Below are 18589 nucleotides of genomic sequence, written 5' to 3' on the forward strand. Positions count from 1 at the left end.
CATAAGAACGATCTATAGACCGTATGCATGCATATTAGTACCTATACAAGCTGGTTCCTTTTCGGAAATCTCGCCCCTCGCCACTTCACGACATCGACAATATAAATTTATAAAATACACACACAACATCACGCATTTATCCCCGAAGAGGTATGCTGAGGCGCAACCAGGGCACCCATTTTCCGCCAAGTGTGTTCAGTCCCATGATGTGATAGAAGGCGAGCCTATCGTCATATCGGGGACAAATTTCAAACTCCGGGTTGATACTGAGCAGAAAAACCCAAATATCACTTTACCCGTCCCGGGATTCGAACCCAGGACCTCAGAGCGCTGATGTACCGCGCATGCAGTACAACTACGCCACCAAGGCAGTCCGGTCAAAATAAACAGATTCATAATAATTTATATTTTAAATACGACGATGAAACTAATGGAATTAGAATAGAAATATTAAAACAGTATCCGCATCAGACATTGCGATGTAAAAACACGTCACAATATCAAACATTGGCGGGCTTGTGCACATAATGTAAATCCACGTTCAAAACAATATTACATTCGGAAATTATACATTACATTTATTCACTAAAAATGTAAACATCAAATAAATCGTTATTACATTAACAGCTGCTCTGTAATACTCATAGTCTCACAGGTAAATGATAAAATATAAAAAAATCTATAAACATTCATAAAAAAAATTAGTATAAAATACATTTAAACAACAAACAACACATATTGTACATACATTATTGGAATATGTACGCTTTATATTGTTCACTTCAATGACTTAAATATGATAATTGCGGTGAACTGTACTTGTGACCTGCGAGACGTCATGAAACCTTTCGTTCATATTCTAGGCCAGGTTTGATCTACCACTACAGTTTGACACGCGATAGAAATTACACGGACTCTACTTTTCAATACATTTATTATTAGCATGGACGTTGACGAATTAACACGTCATATTATAATTTAACATTTTTACAATTCATCCACATTACGAAATTACAATTTGTCGAATTTGACTTTACTATTTCATTTTACAGTAAAAAATTAATAAGAACCATTATTTTGGTATATTTTTTTAGTTATATTTATAAATAAAATCTTATGACTCAGTAACGACATAAAAATCGCAACAAGGCATTCACACACAAACTCCATCCAAAATAATTTCTTTCCCGTGTCCCGCACAACTAGAATCTAGCAAAAATAACTATGTTAAAAACGTGCACACGTCAGTCTGCATTCTGATATAGTTTTGGTAACATTCGTCCGACAACTGTCCCTTACAGATTATATAATTAAATGCGAATAAAATATACTCATAAAACACATCACCGAGACTAGGCGTTCGAGTCTTTGGCTACGACTTACTTAAATATACAATCGTTGTTTGTGTAACAACAGGGCAAGAAACAACGCACGACCGTCATTCATCAGGGATAATACTCACAATGAACAAAAATCTAAGGATTATAAAATAGTTTAGGTTAACCTATTGCATCCCATCGCAAACAGATCAAGTTTGCACCAAACGATCCCAATCTCAATCTTCAATCCGATTCTGAGAATGAACCAATCAAATTAAATTATTTGTGAGCATGTCAAAAAACCGTTTTACTGATTGGTCTATTTTCGCGACAGATTAAAAATGTTTTTTTTTTTAAATGGCGGTAAATTTTGTAAAATTGTTATTACTATATACACTGGATTTTATAGAGTGTTCTAATACAAAATATACATTAATAAAATAAGAATGTTCTATACGCTGTTGTGACCCAAACAACGTTATTTTAATAATAAAAAACTGAATAAACTAACGGCCATGGTATAATCGCGCTAAAATGCTGGCAATACTAAAATAAAGCACACGTCCATTATTGTCATCATTTAAAAATAAGTTTTAAAATTAATTTATATATGAAAGAAAAAACGCTAATTGAGAATTATTGGTAAAAGATGGGTCTTTTTACATAAACGTGGTACAGTCTTTAGTAAAGTTGAAGAAGCCGATACAAGCAATTGAAGATACGAGAATAATTATAAAAATACGACAACAGACAATATTAGTGTTCACCCGACTTCGCCACGTAGTGTGTTAGTGTTACTAGATAAAAGAATTGTCAAATATTTTTTGAATTGATAGAAATAGAAATTGATTACAAAAAAAAAAAAATTTTTTCGTTATCGTATTTTTACAATACTTTTGGTAGTATAAGAGCGACACCTAAATTTTAATATAATTGTAAAGGACAATATTTATTAATATCTAATTTAACAAAAATATTATAGATTTGAATCGTGCAATAAGTTTAAATAAATATATTTCATTGCGTTTCCTATAAAAGTGTACTTAATTCATTAAAAAAAAACGTATAAAAGTACAATTCATTGGTACTATTAAAACTGAAATAATATCGGCACTAGACTTCTAAAGTTAATTCACACACTAATCGATACCTAGACATCGTTTTTTTAAATGTTATATAAATATTTTTTAAATGTTAAAATTTTAAATGTTATATATAAATACGAGAAAAAAATATTTGAATATGCGAATTTTGTTCCTTAGAGTTTTAAACAAAAAAAAAATCATTCACATCTCTATAATTCTGAATATATCAATTAAATTGTTTTTTTTTATTGCTTTAACTGATGAGACGAGCTTCCCGTCTGATTGTAAGCGATACGACCACCCATAAACAGTAGAAACACCATCCAACACCTTGAAATACTAAGTATTGTTTGGTATTCCACGGCGCTCGTCCTGAGACATGAGATGTTAAGTCTCATTATGTCGAGTAGTAACAATAAAGTTACACCAAAATAATCCACTGAAATGTATCTTTTGATATCGCAAATTGAGGGCACGGTCAATGTGTGAACTATACCTTCAATGGGGCAATGAAACCTTACAAAAATTACACTTAACGTAGACCACACTCACCCGCGCCATTACGCGAACTTTACACCTAAACTACTGAGACAAAAGTCCATTCATTGACCATCGGTTGGGCGCGGGCGAATGCGATTACAATCTACTATTTAAACTAGCGTCCAAAGAAAGAATACTGAATTGATATTTATATCATGAAAATGTATATGGACGTGTTTTTACGAACCTCTTTTGACGACTACTCAGTATTTCACAGGAAAGTTGATACGAGCGGTTTGGCCGATATTAATGAACAATTTGATACAAAGTACAAAAAAATCATTAAAATACATAAAAAAACATTATTTTATATTAGGTTTTGATTTTTTTTAAAAGACAGTTACAACTAAATAAATTGTATTTTGGCATTCCTTGCTAATACCCTAATTTTAGTGCTTCAATGCTAAGAAAAAACACTTCAATATTTTTCCTTCAGACGATAAAACATTAAATACATCGATCTATATCTATATCTCACTACGTCGCAATGGTGCGTTCATCTATACATAATAAAATAAATATCTACAAGTTATATTTATTTAGGAATAATTTCAAACTTCGCTCAAGCACCGATATGTCGTGATGGACTATAAGCTGGCGCGTTGCGTCGAGCCGACGCGTAAATATGCTGACTCACCGCCTTTTACAATGAACGATCCCAATCGCTTTTTTCGATCTCAAAAATGGACCAATCAGAACAGTTTGTTTGACGCTTACAAATTAATTTTGATTGGTTCAATCTCGGAATTGAAGATTGAGATTGGGATCGTTTATTAAAAGCGATCGTTAGATGGGTAATAAAAAAATCTACGACTGATTGACAAAAGAACAAGTCGCTTGCCTGGTAAACCACATTAACAACAGACCAAGTTGAGATTACAATATTCGTTGTTAATCTCATAATGCACAATACAGCATCTTAAATAATGAATAAGATAGAAGTATCCATTCTATCTTATTCATTATTATTAGACACCGGCATCAACTGAGAAGGTTTACCTTAGAATACGCTGGCCTAGTCGACTTGCCAATATTTATAGCGAAAGGTTTGCCTTTAATTTTATAGTTTTTTTTTATACGTGCACGCCAAAGTGACCTCAATCCACCTGATTGTAAGTGAAGTGGTGTTCAATAGAATGTCGACTGACGAGAGCTGATTACCCCTCGACAGTCGACATAATTATGGCTGTTGGAACCGAATATACACAGGCTGATCCCGGACTGCGACACACTTACGTGAGCCACTATGGCGGGTTTTAACACTTTTTTCTTGCTAATCCAAACCTCGCTTTGTTAAGTCGGGTTATAGTCAGCATGTCCACGCGCCGCCGCGGCAGATCCTGCGCGAGCCTTTATTTTACTAAAACTTACTAATATACCTTCACTAACACTTTAGAATATCATTGCTTTACACACCTAGGGACAGATGGCATCTTTATCATTAGGTACATATTTTTAAAAATTCATTCTGATTTTACAAACAAAAAGTGTACAATCGCATATAAAATCTTTATGCGATAATTTTTTTTAAATATTATTTTACCTGTTTATTTAATTTAAATTTTTAAATAATAACGAAGATATTTGCATGCCGATATGCGCTGTCACAGATTTTTAAGACACCCATTATCTGACGCTCAAAAGCGACATAAGCTTACATTGCAAATCTATTAAAATACTGTTATAGGAATGTTACGCTCATGTACACTTTTTGCCAAAATCAACGACGAATTTTAGATTTAAGAATTGACATGAAAGTAATCAGGGTCCATAAAACTAGAAACTTATTGTCGTAGAACTGATACGTTTCTACTGTCGTGGGAATGGCAAGTACAATTACATACGTTTAGATTTAAAGTCCACGCATAACATAACTTAAAATTATTATGTCATGTGAAAGCCTCGATCTAAAATTATTTGAGCTATTTAGCGATACTTTAAATCTAAACGATATTTGTCACAGTTTAATCGATTTTAAAAATCCTCTTCGGCCATATACGCCAACTATCGAATTCTATCGATTTAAAACAGCAAACCGATGCCTCATTGACTTATTACACTCATATACAATACACTTTACCCGTCATTTACTTACAAAAACAATTATATTTTCTATTTGCTTATATTCCAACGTTACCATCGACCACCACGCAATTACCAACACACTAGTAATATCATGTCGCACCGAAGAGGCAAAACAGATATGTTTGGGTCAAACATTTGGAAGTGGATAACCGAACATTGGAACAAATCCTTAACATAGTGAGTGCGTACAATCGAGCAACTTCAGTCAAACAATCGCGTTTCACAAACGAATGCTTATGTATAAAAATCTATAAATAATTCCCCAAGGCATTCTTAAGCTCAAAAACAAACTGTTCACATTAAAACCAGTGTGGGTATATCATTATGGGTAAGCACTTTTGATTGTGAGCGTACAGTGACGGAAAATTCCGCTTTAAATGACTATTACTATATCGAGGGTGTATAACATGGCACAGTTAAGTAAAGTGAGATCTAGTTACAAGAGGCTGACGGATTTTCCGTCACTGTAAGATGTTGGCAAATAATTGTGGCGTATGTCGGAATTTTCGTTTATCGAGCAAATTGTGTGGAACTTTGATGGTGTACATATATTTTTTTGTTAATATTTAACCGACTTCTTCAAATTCTAATTGCTCTTTAATATATTTGTATATTATTAAGTCATAGATAATAAAATAGCGACACTTGAAATGTGTTGTTGAGCAATGTTTTTGTTATTGTAATAAATTCATGATAAATAGAGTATTTGTCGAGTGCACATGATGTCATAATTACATTTTTACTCACGCCTGCAATGTTTATAAAAAATTTACAAGTATTTTTTGTCATTACATTTTGTTCTCATTTGTTCGTAAAAATTTAAAAAATAAGCGTAGATTTATTTGATAACATATGAAACTAAATTAACATAAAAACAAGAGGCTGAACAGTTCACGATACCTTAGCCTATTCCGCCGGGAAAAAAAAAACATTTAAATTGGATTCTATACAAAATTCACATCTAACAATGTCTATTATTATTGAATAAAATTGGCCACCATAAAAATCCACACAATTTGTCAGTATTGTAAATAATTAACAATGTCATTTATTCTACATACCCTGGTATTGGGGACGATATACCCATCGTTATTACAGCCTTCATACTAAATTGTTATTGTCCATACCTTTACCTCAGTTCCATAGTTAAGGGCCCTCTTATACTAATAACACTGCATCATTATTGACTTAATTTTTCCGATATTTTTTTCCGGTACGGAAATTTTTTTAATTGCCCCAATAATTACGTACTGTCTTCCACCTTATGAAATAGAAATAATTGTTTACAATAGGGAGCCGTTATACCGGAAATTAATATTCCGGTACAAAAATTCCGGAACTCAAACCCTAATCATAAGAGAGCCCAAACCAATCCATTACAACGCGCCAATGTCCGGGTAAGCGTGCGGCACTCCGGAACCGGTTTCCCGGTACTGGAGGGGGTCCGCCCGGAATTCGACGGCTTGTAACGCCATGTGGCCGAATATTGTGGTGAAGCGGTCGATGCAGGCCGACCGCTGCGACATGTGGCGCGCGTCCGCCGATAACATCTCGGTGTTCGTACATTCCGGACATTTGAACTTTTTTCGCGGCGTTACCTGGAAATGAGGAATGAAATATATATTAAAGTGAAGTATCAATGTAATGGACTGTGTTCCCGGCATTAAGCAAAGTTTGTAAAAAAACGAAATTAATTTATTTTGCTGTAATTATAATCAACTATGGTATCTAACTAATAAGGTGATACTGAAAACTTTTTTCTATTAGGGTATATTTGTTAAAAAAAACATACATCACGGATTTATGCCAGAAGGGGTAGAGAGAGATGTAATTAGGACACTCAAGTGTCCCCCTTTGTGTGTTCCGTCCCATAATCTGATAGGAGCGAACATTTACCCATATCGGGTACAAATTGTACAAAAAACACGCTAAACATCACAATAAATACACTAACACTAAAAATCTAAACCTAACCTATAAATTGAGTTGTAAATTGAATAAAGCTCAGCTTTGACCCTGTTCCTTATCTAAGATGATATCAGCCCGAGGGTGAAGTGACCACTCCGCTCGCTTCACCTTGGACGCGACGAACCATCTATCATTCAGGACAGTGCCTATAAGTCTAAAACAAATATTTGCGTCTAGTGTTTGGCAATACTTATCTCGAGTGGTATACTAAATATTTCATTTTATCGATAGCTTTCTTGATAAATTCAGTGCATGTTGAAAACCATTATCAATGCAGTTTAGACTTCTAAGTTACGGACATATATTTGATACTATTTTTTATTTGGTATGTGTACCTTCATATTGAATGCTGGACAAATATTGATGGATATTTTTATAAGTATGCGTGTGCACAGAATTCACAGAATTATCAAAACTATATAGTTTTAACAAGCCGGCATTATTCTATCGACTATAGAAGATTCATACGTCTCTTTTATGGGCTTTTATACTTGAACTATAGTTTCCTTATGTATAATTTGCCGCACTAGAATTCTGTATCGTTGGGATCTGAAAAAAATTACCCTCCTTTCACCAATACCTTAAGCCATACAGACCTTAATAGGCGGTTTCCTGGTGACATTGGCGACTAGGAAGTTCATCGCAATGTCCTCGCAGTTGAAAGCGTCGTCGACCCACTGACGCACCGCCGCCGGCATGCGATGCGTGTAGTACCACGACCATATCTTGTGGTGGAACGCGGCGCCAGTCAGCACCTGGGGATTATTAGAATTTTTATAAAAAAGGGGGCTAAAGGTAGGTTGCTTGGTCGTATAAGGATTGCTTAGGTGGCATAGTTGTATTGCGCGTATAGAACAATACCTCTGAAGACCCAGGTCGGCTAGTGATATTGGGGTTTTGTACTCATTATCAGCCCAGAGTCTGGGATTTGCGTCCATGGCGATAGAATCACCACCTATCACATCATGAGACGGAACACACGTGGCGAAAAGTGGATGCCCTAGTTGCACCTGTGCCTACCCCTTTGATAAAGGCGCGACGTGTGTTTTTACGTATCTTATTCGAAGACTAGATCACCACTCATCACCACTAACCAATTTCCATCTTCCGACGTTAGTAAGGTCGACATCGTATCCACATTACATCTCAACACCTTCCGCCACGTGAACCATCTGTGTGATTGATCATCGACTGAACATTATAAACATTCTAAATGATCATCACCATCCATAACTCTGGGGCAAAGTTGATGTTATAATAACTGATGATTCAGAGAATTTCGTTAACCGCACGAAAAACATAGAAGAAAGAAAGAGGAAGAAAGAAAAACGATTTATTGACATTAGCTATTACTTCCCGCAATATTCTATGAGATTGTGGTACCAACGCGGATGGGTCGACTAAACTATGTTGTAAAAAAACTGTACAAGTCCAGCGAAGCCCACAGCATTGTCACTTAATTTCAGAGTTGCGAGCGCCTTAAATGCTCATCCTAAATTCAAGAGTGTTTGTATAAGCCGACCCTTGTCAGGCCAACAAATGTAACACCATATCGAAAAACATTTTCTTCTTTCTTTCTTTTATTTCAAAAGAAAACAACTACAGCGCTTACACTTTTAAATTTTATACAGGTATGTTGCATGTTTGAATACCGGCATCAGTCATCATGCCCCAGCGAAAAACATTCAGATGACGCACTAACGATTCACGAAACAATAATAGACATGACTACCAGAGACTGCAACACTCCGGACTAAACATTTTTAAGGAATAGCCTGCATTGACGAATCGTGATATTTTCCGAAACCCAACACGACTTATAGATACTAATAATATGCATAAATGCGTTCTGTAAATCGTTCTAATGATAATTAGATTTTACATAAGTCACGAATGAGAAGCAAGAATCGGGTAATATGGACCTATCGCCTTTGTTAGCCTGATCACTGTCTTATCACTGGATTATCGAAAAATGTGACAAAAACACAGCGTTTGAACATTAGTTAAGCCTTATTTAGCCGTCTATTTTCTCCTTGATAGTGCCGAAATGTGTAAAAATCTGCCTAATCTTCGCGCGAATTTCAACCTTATAGCACATAATGCCATCATTACGAAATCTGGACGTCGGCAGGCAGCCGAACGTAAACAAATCTTTAGTGTGAGGTCGACGTTACAATTTTTTACGTATATCTCAAAAACATTGTACTGGGTCTTTTGTATGCAAGACTCAATAGATATGTAAATTGTTCCGATTAGATAAATATTGTAAAACACGTAATTGTTGAACACATTGACGTATAGTCTATATGACGTATATTGACTATTTTGTTCAAAGTCTGGAGTTAGAAAGAGTTGGTTCTGAGTTTTTTAAAGTGTGCTGCAGCGCTAAAACATCTATCGTCGTCGAACCAAACTTTAAACATGCAGTACTAAAGCGATTTCAATAGATAATAAGTAAAATGCCAATACCGGATTGCAGTACACTTCAGTTGAACACAGTGAGTATTCGGAACGCCAGATCTAGTACGTAGTACGTATATATCGATGGTTGAACATAATAAAACTGTATATCTAAAATAATGGTGTAAGTGATAGCACTTTACACACGTAGGTAAATCAAATATCTGGGCAAAATTGCTTGTAAGTATTTCTGAACGATCCTATCACTTATCATCAAAGCGGCTTGTTCTCTTCAGTCGGTTATATACAAAACCGGCTGTCTGGCTGACGTCAACTTGTTTTGGAGGATTAATTAATGAACACAAAGTTTATTGTTACGGAATTCTTTGTGCCTACTAAGCATTTTTATGACGTGAGTAATGTATTCTGTCCAGAAACGCCACCATTCTTCGAGGGCTTCTTGGGGAAAGAGTGGGATCAGGGAAGAGCGGGGGTCCTCTAGATTCCGATATTTACTTGTAATAAACGCATCAGGAAGTCACTGTTGCCTTTTGTCAGCTATACTATACATACAGCTATGCTGTAAATAAATATTTTTATAGCATGACTCAAACATAATATAGAAATGTTTCTTTATTGCTTCGTTGGTGCAGTTATATTGTGGTACGACTGCCGCGACGAGGTCTCGGGTTTTATTCTTCAAATTTATAAAACATTGAATTTTTTGCTCAATATCAGGCCGAAAATGTCTCATAAATGAAAACTCACCCCATATTACAAACTGACGAAATGTTGACGTGTTACATTTCTACCCACCCCTGATAGGAAAAAGTCGTGATGATATATATGTCTTGATCCTCGCTCCCCAACCTTGACACGTGTCCAGGAACAATTGAAACAGTTTAGTCGGACGCTAGGCTGAAGGCCGCCTCGCCGATTCGCTCTATTTTAAATCATGATTGACCGGTGTTTACTGGCCCCACGTTCATCTGATTGTATGTGGGCCAACGAACTTTGACATGTAAACAGATGGAATGATCAGGGTTCCATTATACACAAAATAGGTTTTTGTAGACAAAGCTATTATTGTGATTTTTTACCTATTACAAAATAGTTCTCTGGGATTCGAAATCGCGTCCTTGGATTTCTCAGAATATATGTAAACAAACATAACGGATGAACGATGAGAAATATGTAGGTCGGTTATTCGCAAAAGTATTTCTATGCCATCTTAAATATAGCACGGAGAGATTTTTTATCTCTTTGTAGGTCATATATGTATTTACATTATACACCTATTTAGCGTACTAGCGAGTAAAGCTAACTGCCGATGGGTTGCAGGTTCGAACTCCGCCTCCAAATCACACCTGACTTTTAGATGTTATATGTGTATTAATTTGATTTTTTGCTCGTTTTAACGATGAAGAAAAACAGCTCGTGGAAAGTTAATGTAACCCAACGTTGACTTTCCCTTAAAGGCACCTTAAATTATTCAACTAAAATGAACGTTCAGCGAAATCAGAACCGTAAGGCTTATAAATAGCAGGCATACTGGTTCTTATTTGAGTTTTTCTCAAAATAAATATACTTACGTAACGAAATCGTTTTATTACGATATGTTCTCTCATGCTTTTTTTCTTTATCTAGAATAAAACATATATAAAAGAATATATTAACATTAATTTTATTTATTTTTTATGACATTAACAAAACTAGTTCTACACAATACAGCTTACGAGAGATAATTAATTCAATTATTTTCATAGAGTGATCAACCTTCTTGATGTGAACACAACATGCATAAACATCAACATTTCGGCTTAATTATAATAAATATCCAAGATATATTATATTATTTAATAGAAGGAATGTACTAAGACCAACAAAAAAAGACATGAGACAAAATTTCATAACAATATTTCGTTACTTACATTTATTTTGAGAAATACCCATTAACAAAACTTTTAGTCTCTATATAATTCTTAATATCTAAAATTTCGATTATTTAACAACAAATTTTCACACAAACTAAATGTCACATTACCCACATTGGCGGCACAAAACACGCACAAACACCGCTTATCAGATTATCACGCGCGTGTCAACATTTGATTTCGCGCGGAATCTGGCGCGCCGACAACGCTCCGTGTAATCATTAACTACATTAGATGCAATGCAAATACGGCTTGTGCCTGCGATTGCTTATTTATCGGTCTGTAAATGCCTCAATTTCGATGGCAATAGTGCTTATTTGATTACATTAGGGTTGTATTTTGAATAAATAATTAGATGAAGCCAATGACTGTAAATAAAATCATTCGTCGGTGTCAATTTATAAATATGTCAACTTATTGTTGTAACCTATGCTTTTAATCATCGCTTTATACTCGAAGAAACAAACAGACAAACTATTCGCTTGATAAAGCAAGAATAGACCTAAAAAACTGCTAAAAATAACTCAAAAACCTTCGCGTTATGTTTTATTCCTCTAACGGGCAGTAAAACTAGAGATAACATTAAAGTGGGAACAAAAGCGCCTCCTCGGAACAAGTGCGAGGGAACTTTGTGTTCCACTTTAGCGCTAAGTGATATCTGTCGCACTCCGGACTATTTTGATGTGAATGTTTCCGATGCAGTTTGCTGTTATTATTTACATAAACATAAATTAGAATTATGTTTTTTATACGAGCATTGCATAGTGACCATGATAGTATGTGGAGTGGGCTCCTATAGGATGTCGACTGACGAAAGATGATTACCCCTCGACAGTCGCCACAATTGTGCCGGCCTGTTGGAACCGTGTATACACAGGCTGATCATGGAACGCGACATACGTAGGCAACTATGGGTTCCTTCAAGTATTTATTTTAAGGCAACAACTAAAATTGATTGGTAGTCTAGTTATAACTTGTTATAATTAGGGCCAAACAGAGGCGTAGCCAAGAAGCTTTTTTACAATATTATGTTTTGAATGCTATGTAAGAACTGTCTCGACTACTTCATTAGGTCGACGGGTCTGAGCTCAACATAAAGCAGACGGCACATTCTGATGATAATAAAAACTGTAGACAAATACGCTCATAGACGCTTAAACACGCCACAAACATCGATCTAGACGGAGTATAAAATAAGCCAGCACCCTCAGAATGTGACAAAAACACGACACGAGAACCCTTGTCGTTCCATTGTGATTGGTCAACAAATGTCATGTGACTCACGCGTTAGTTACTCAACCAATCACAGGCCTCGAAATTAAGCAACACCGACTCTCGTGTCGTATTGGCTATATCGAAGTCTACGACCGTTGAGAGGGTATCAGTGTATCGTTTATATCGAAGTCAATCTGCGGCGCCGTAAATGCGGGCACGCCACACTGAATGTCACAATTAATGGCCCTCGGACGGCTCATGTCAGTTTGTTTTACTAAGATTGACTTAACTGGCTTTTGGGCGCGGGTATGCTTGAACTGGGGTGTCATAGCAAAATGTCAATAAAAAATTTAGAAAGTTTAGTTAAAAGATCGATTCTCATCAAAGATGTTTGCTTGTGAGGTCATAATTAAAAAAAAAAAACTAAATAATTTTGATATGTTCTGTCTACATTAATAACACTACAAACTAGTTTAGTTCAAATTCAAATAAAATAAATTTCTAAGGACTTTCCACTCATAAAACCCTAAACCAAAACAGAATTAAAAAACGTATGTCACGAGATAGTAGGAGTGACTTCGATCAAGAGCTGCAGTCTCGCAAAAAAAACTTATAAAAAATACAATAAGGCGCAATATCAGCAAAAAGTTTTATTCTCACAATAACTTTTTGCGACCTATAAAGGTTATCGCTGCAGCGGTTCTATCATTTCCTAGACCTTGAGTTCACAAAGTTACAATGAAAGCAATGTCACTTTTTTATGTACGATGCAAAGACTACAAAAGAAGATTTTTTTATAGAATTAAGTAAATATGTAAAAGGATTTGATAGTTAATCATAATTTAATTAACTACTGATATTCATAGACATCCAAAATCACCAAATTGTGGATACCTTGTCAGACTTTATGGCCAAGAGCTATTTTTTTTTTTCAGATGGAAGGAGCACACTGCATACATCCTTTTCTTTAGCAAGAATATACCAACTTAATTGGGGTATCTCCACTCTTACAGAAAACAGTTGTGAACCAGGACGCTGTTGCAAAATACACCACATATTTTTCTAAACACAATTCCTTTCCTTTAAAATCAACGCATCCATATTTGGATTGATTGGTTTTTATGTCAGCTGGAGATTACCGATCAATCTGATGATTACCTGCTCATTGATTATGTAAAAAGAAAGGGTATATATTATATTCACATCCAGTGTTGTTGGTAGGACATATTCTATATCCGCCCGGATAGCGACCACCGTACGCAAGCTGTTAGAACCCGCCACAGAGGCTCAAGTAAGTGTGTCGCGTTCCGGGTTCAGCAAGTGTATATCCGCTTACAACAGGCCGGCATAATTGTGTCGACTGTCGAGGGGTAATCATCTCTCGTCAGTCGACATTTTATTGGAACCCACTCTACTTACCATCAGATGCAGTGGGATGCCATGCATATATAAAAAAAACATTTAGGGCGGTAAACATTACATCTGGTAAAAAACTCGTGCAATGAAAAATCAATAATGGGGAAGAATTACAATAACTCACCATAGATATCTGGTTGGTCCACTCGCTGTGGTACCGCCACGAGTTGGTCACGTTGTCCCACACGTGCAGTCTGGACGGAAACCCCACTATGCGGTCGGGAAATTCGCGCCACACGTCGAAACTGTAACACCATCACCGTTACTCCATGAATATACAACTTCTAGGAGATATTATATATTTTTTTTTATATAATCAACCCTTTTGCTAAAGACACACACACGCTCTATGCCTGAAAAGGTAGACAGAGGCAAGTAGTGCGCCCACTTAAGCCGTGTCTGCTCTCTCCCAAAATATGATAGGGGTTGAGCCTATAGTGATATCAGGCACATATGCTAAACTCATCTCTAAGGAATCGCCTAATAAGGAACACTATTTATAATTGTTTTTAACCTACAACGGACCACCGAGTATGATAGTAGTGTAGATTAAAAATAATAACAATTACACACGCACAACATCACGCATTTATTCCCTTTTCGCCAAATGTGTTCCGCCCCATGATGAGATAGGGGGCGAGCCTATCGCCATATCGGGCACAAATTCCAGACTCCAAGCTGATACTGAGCAGAAATCCAAATATCACTCCGCCCGACCTGTGATTCGAACCCAGGACCTCAGAGCGCTGCCGTACTGTGCATGCAGTACAACTCCGCCCCCATACAATGTAATAATGACAATTGACAAGAAAAATATCTTGCCTCGTCAATCGCATCGAATTATTCCTATCTATCTTAATTCAACGTTACTTGAAGTATTCTACATGCATTACTTTTAAAATTTTCTAAGATTCAATGATAGGACCATAAGCATCCAAAAAGCAGTCAGAATAATAACATCGAATCCAGAATCCTTTCAAAACAATATACCACTGCTCATTCGCTACAAATTTCGATTTCAATACAACAAATATCAACTGAACGTATCTTCACTTTCCAGTTGGTTCCGTTGCGAGACATAAATCTCGTACGAGTTGCGGACATGACAGCGTCTGCCCCGGCCGACGTCGATTGCACTTTCAAATGCAATTACGATAACGCGTCTTGTTATTTACTACTAGGACTGCTCGTGACTTCTGCGTGAAAGTACATTACTAAAGTCCCTTTGCGCACTTACTCATCACGCCATTAGCCTCGAAGGGGTAGGCTGAGGTGCAAGCAGATCACCCACTTTTAGTGTATTCCGTCAAATGATGTAATAGAGGGAGAGTCTATCGCCATATACCCAATATCACAAACGGTCCCGGGATGCGAAGCCGAGACCTCAAACCTCAAAGTGATATTGCGCCACCGAAGCCGTCAATAAAATGTTACTAAGTAGCAAGGAGTAAACTCAATGCAAGGTCGATGGTTCGTTTCTCATGTAACAACAAAATCGATGACGCGTGATTTAGACATGGGAGTTGCTGTAATTACAGGGCTTTGTGACTTAACAACCGATTAAGGTGATGATAGCAATTGAAGTCTATGTTTATTTACCAACCCCGTATCATATACTACTAACGGCTTTACACAGACCTCCGCTGCTGAGAACGTTTCGTTCTTAGACCATAACGCTGGCCTAGTGTGGTTTGGCAGTCGTCACATATTTTCGAAGTCATAAAAACTCTCAGATATATAGGTTTCCTCACGATGTTTTCCTTTAACGTTAAAGCATTGACAAACAATACAGGGCCCTTATTCTGTAAGATAGTGTAAACGCGTAACGCGGCCGTGTCATGTTATCTTCGAGAAATGTGCGTGGAATGGTATTCTGTAAGTAAAATTTCTATAGTCCTAAACATGATGCGTTGTGTTAAGTGCTTGTTACGCACTGTCAAAATAACGTGCGGGATAGAGAATAAGGCCCCAGGGGCGTGATTCTCTACGACAATGTCAAACTCGTAACACGGCGTGTTTTGTTAACTTCGTGTTATGAGTGTGTAAGGGTATTCTGTATGCAAATTTGACATTTCATGAACACGACGAGGTGTGACACATCCGTTTTACGGGCATGTTACGAATTGTCAAAATAACGTGCGGCAATCCAGCGCGTCTATGCGCGTTTAGACAAATTAATTATTTAAATACAACGACTGTATAATTTCTATTGACGATAGTATCCTCTTTACATCGTGAAAACTCAAATATAATATTCTACCTTAGCAGAAACAAAAACAAACATAAATCCTAAATGATCGAATAAATATTCAAACTTATGTTTTTGTCTCTTGATAGTCAAATTTGTGTTATGGACTCAGTGGTGAAAAATAAGTTACTTTACTCCTGGCAACCCGACTTTTGACAACAATTGAGGTCAATCAAGTTTATTTTTTATTACTTCGATGTAATATTTCTATTAATAAATAGATAGGCAAACAAATATAAAACACTAATGAAGGTATCTTTTTAAACAATATGTTTTCTTAATTATGTAGATTACAATTAATACTATGTACTTAGTTTGTTTTGTGGTGAAAGTTTTGTACCTATAAAGTTTGATAACAATAAAGATTATTGAAGAAATGTTTACTAGTTATACATTATTGTTGTTATAAGTAATGGGTAGAGGTTATTAATCAAGGGCTTAGACAGGTTTCAATTCAATATATCTTCAAAATGTGAATATCGATCCAGGGGAACAAAGCAAAAATTTCATGTAGGTAATCCCAATAATTTTACACAATTACATACAAAAGTATGTAATCATGTTCAATCTAAAATTGTTTGTACGAACACTTCCTTTTTTATTTTAGCAGACCAAAGGCATCTTACATTGAATACTAATGTTAACAAAACTGATAATATCAAATGTAATAATAAAATTATTTACTTTTACAGGATAGTGAATGTAATGCAAGATATTGCAAATAAACAATAGTAAAATATACTTAGTTTTAACAACACATTATCTTTGTTTTATTTTTTATTTGTTATTTGTTGTTCAGTCTTAGATAACATAAGTAAAATTTCTATAAACGAGTTTGAATGTTTGTTAATTAATCAGTTTCACCCTAATAACTAAATGAATGTGTATGAAATACGGTACTCAGACAGTGAGCTGTGGATTGAATAGAGTACTTTTTATTTCAAAAAAGATTAATGCCGGTTGAGCGGCATGTAGAAGTTACTAGGTAATAGAGCTATAAATTTTTAAAAATAACTTTTATTAGGCAATATACACTTATTTTAATTATTGGTGGTAAGGCTGTTATATATGAGTGTCTGTCTTGAAAGTTATAAGGTGTCTACGGCAATGTCTATTTCTATAGCCAAGTTAAACTGTGTCCATGCACTGATGTATACCAGTTTAGAGAAAATTGTAACTAGCGTAATTACTTTTCATTATAAGACCTAAAATCTTTGTCGCATTCTGAAAACCTACTGTGGAACGTCACACAGTGCTTTGCAATTCAAAGTTCCGGATGGCATTATAACTGTTTATGGGCGGTCGTATCACTTATCATCAGGTAAACGGCATCCTCGTCACATTATTTAACTAAATAAAAAAAAGAATATAAATATAAACTGCATAAGCACAACAGCATTTACTATTATTCATATAACAGCATTCGTGAAAAATCTTCAGTAGCATTCAATATATCAATTCAATTCAATTTTTAAAATGTGGCTTTAGTAAACAAATCAAGTAAATAAGTCTATGACATTGACATTTGACAATCATTTTGAAGTTATATTTTTTCGTTTGAAAATAATCACAATCTACAGAAATTTCTTTAAAATATTTTTATATTCCTTTCATGTTTCTTACATTTAAGTATATACAAAAATGGGATTAAATAAAGTTTAGCAGTGATTTATTCGAGTTACATAATTTAATATCACGAATACAAATAAAAAAAAAGCCATTTCAAAAAAACCGATATTTGCCGATTCGAGGGGATGAAAGATTTCTGAACGCATTAACACATCGTAATATAAAAAATATTAAGCATAGACAACCTATCGTATGACATACAGAATACCTATTTTTCAATTACACATCATGGCGCCTGTATGAAACGCATTTGTGTTTAGAGCTTGTTTTGACAACACGCGTTTACAGTGTGTTATCGCGAGTGGCATAGGGAATCAACCTAAGATGTAACTTCGAAAAGTCCGAAATGTCCCTCGAGTATTGAACCTTTTTATATACGGACACGGCAACGTAACCATTGCACCTGATGGTAAGTGGAGTGGGGTCCAGTAGAATGTCGACTGACGAGAGATGATTACCCATCGACAGTTGACACAATTATGCCGGCCTGTTGGAACTGGATATACAAGGGCTGATCCCAGAACGCGACACACTTACGTGAGCCACTATAGCGAGTTTTACACCTTCGGACATTCATCTCGATAGACCGAATTACCTTTCCAACTAGGCTATCGTATATTTAACTAGAGTCTACCAAATGCTTATAAATTCCAAGTTTTCGTACTGTTTGCTAAATCAAGAAGCATGAAGCGTAACTTCCAAAAAAATCATGAAATGCATAAACGCGTAAACATTTTGCAATTAATATAT

The 18589-nt window shown here is 35.7% G+C and overlaps 1 protein-coding gene across 1 annotated transcript in view; it reads right to left on the reverse strand.

Moving 5' to 3' along the window:
• Window positions 1-570: 570 nt before the first annotated feature.
• Window positions 571-18589, reverse strand: part of LOC115440710 (exostosin-2) — a 42802-nt gene continuing 24783 nt past the window's right edge. The window contains exons 5-7 of the mRNA XM_037440365.1: window positions 14087-14207; window positions 7594-7752; window positions 571-6627 (exon numbers count right to left, since the gene is read on the reverse strand). Coding sequence (XP_037296262.1) covers window positions 6406-6627; window positions 7594-7752; window positions 14087-14207 — 502 coding nt within the window. The 3' untranslated portion in view covers window positions 571-6405. The remainder of the gene's footprint in view (window positions 6628-7593; window positions 7753-14086; window positions 14208-18589) is intronic.

Source organism: Manduca sexta, chromosome 19, assembly GCF_014839805.1.
Source record: "Manduca sexta isolate Smith_Timp_Sample1 chromosome 19, JHU_Msex_v1.0, whole genome shotgun sequence".
In the NCBI taxonomy this organism is placed as follows: domain Eukaryota; kingdom Metazoa; phylum Arthropoda; class Insecta; order Lepidoptera; family Sphingidae; genus Manduca; species Manduca sexta.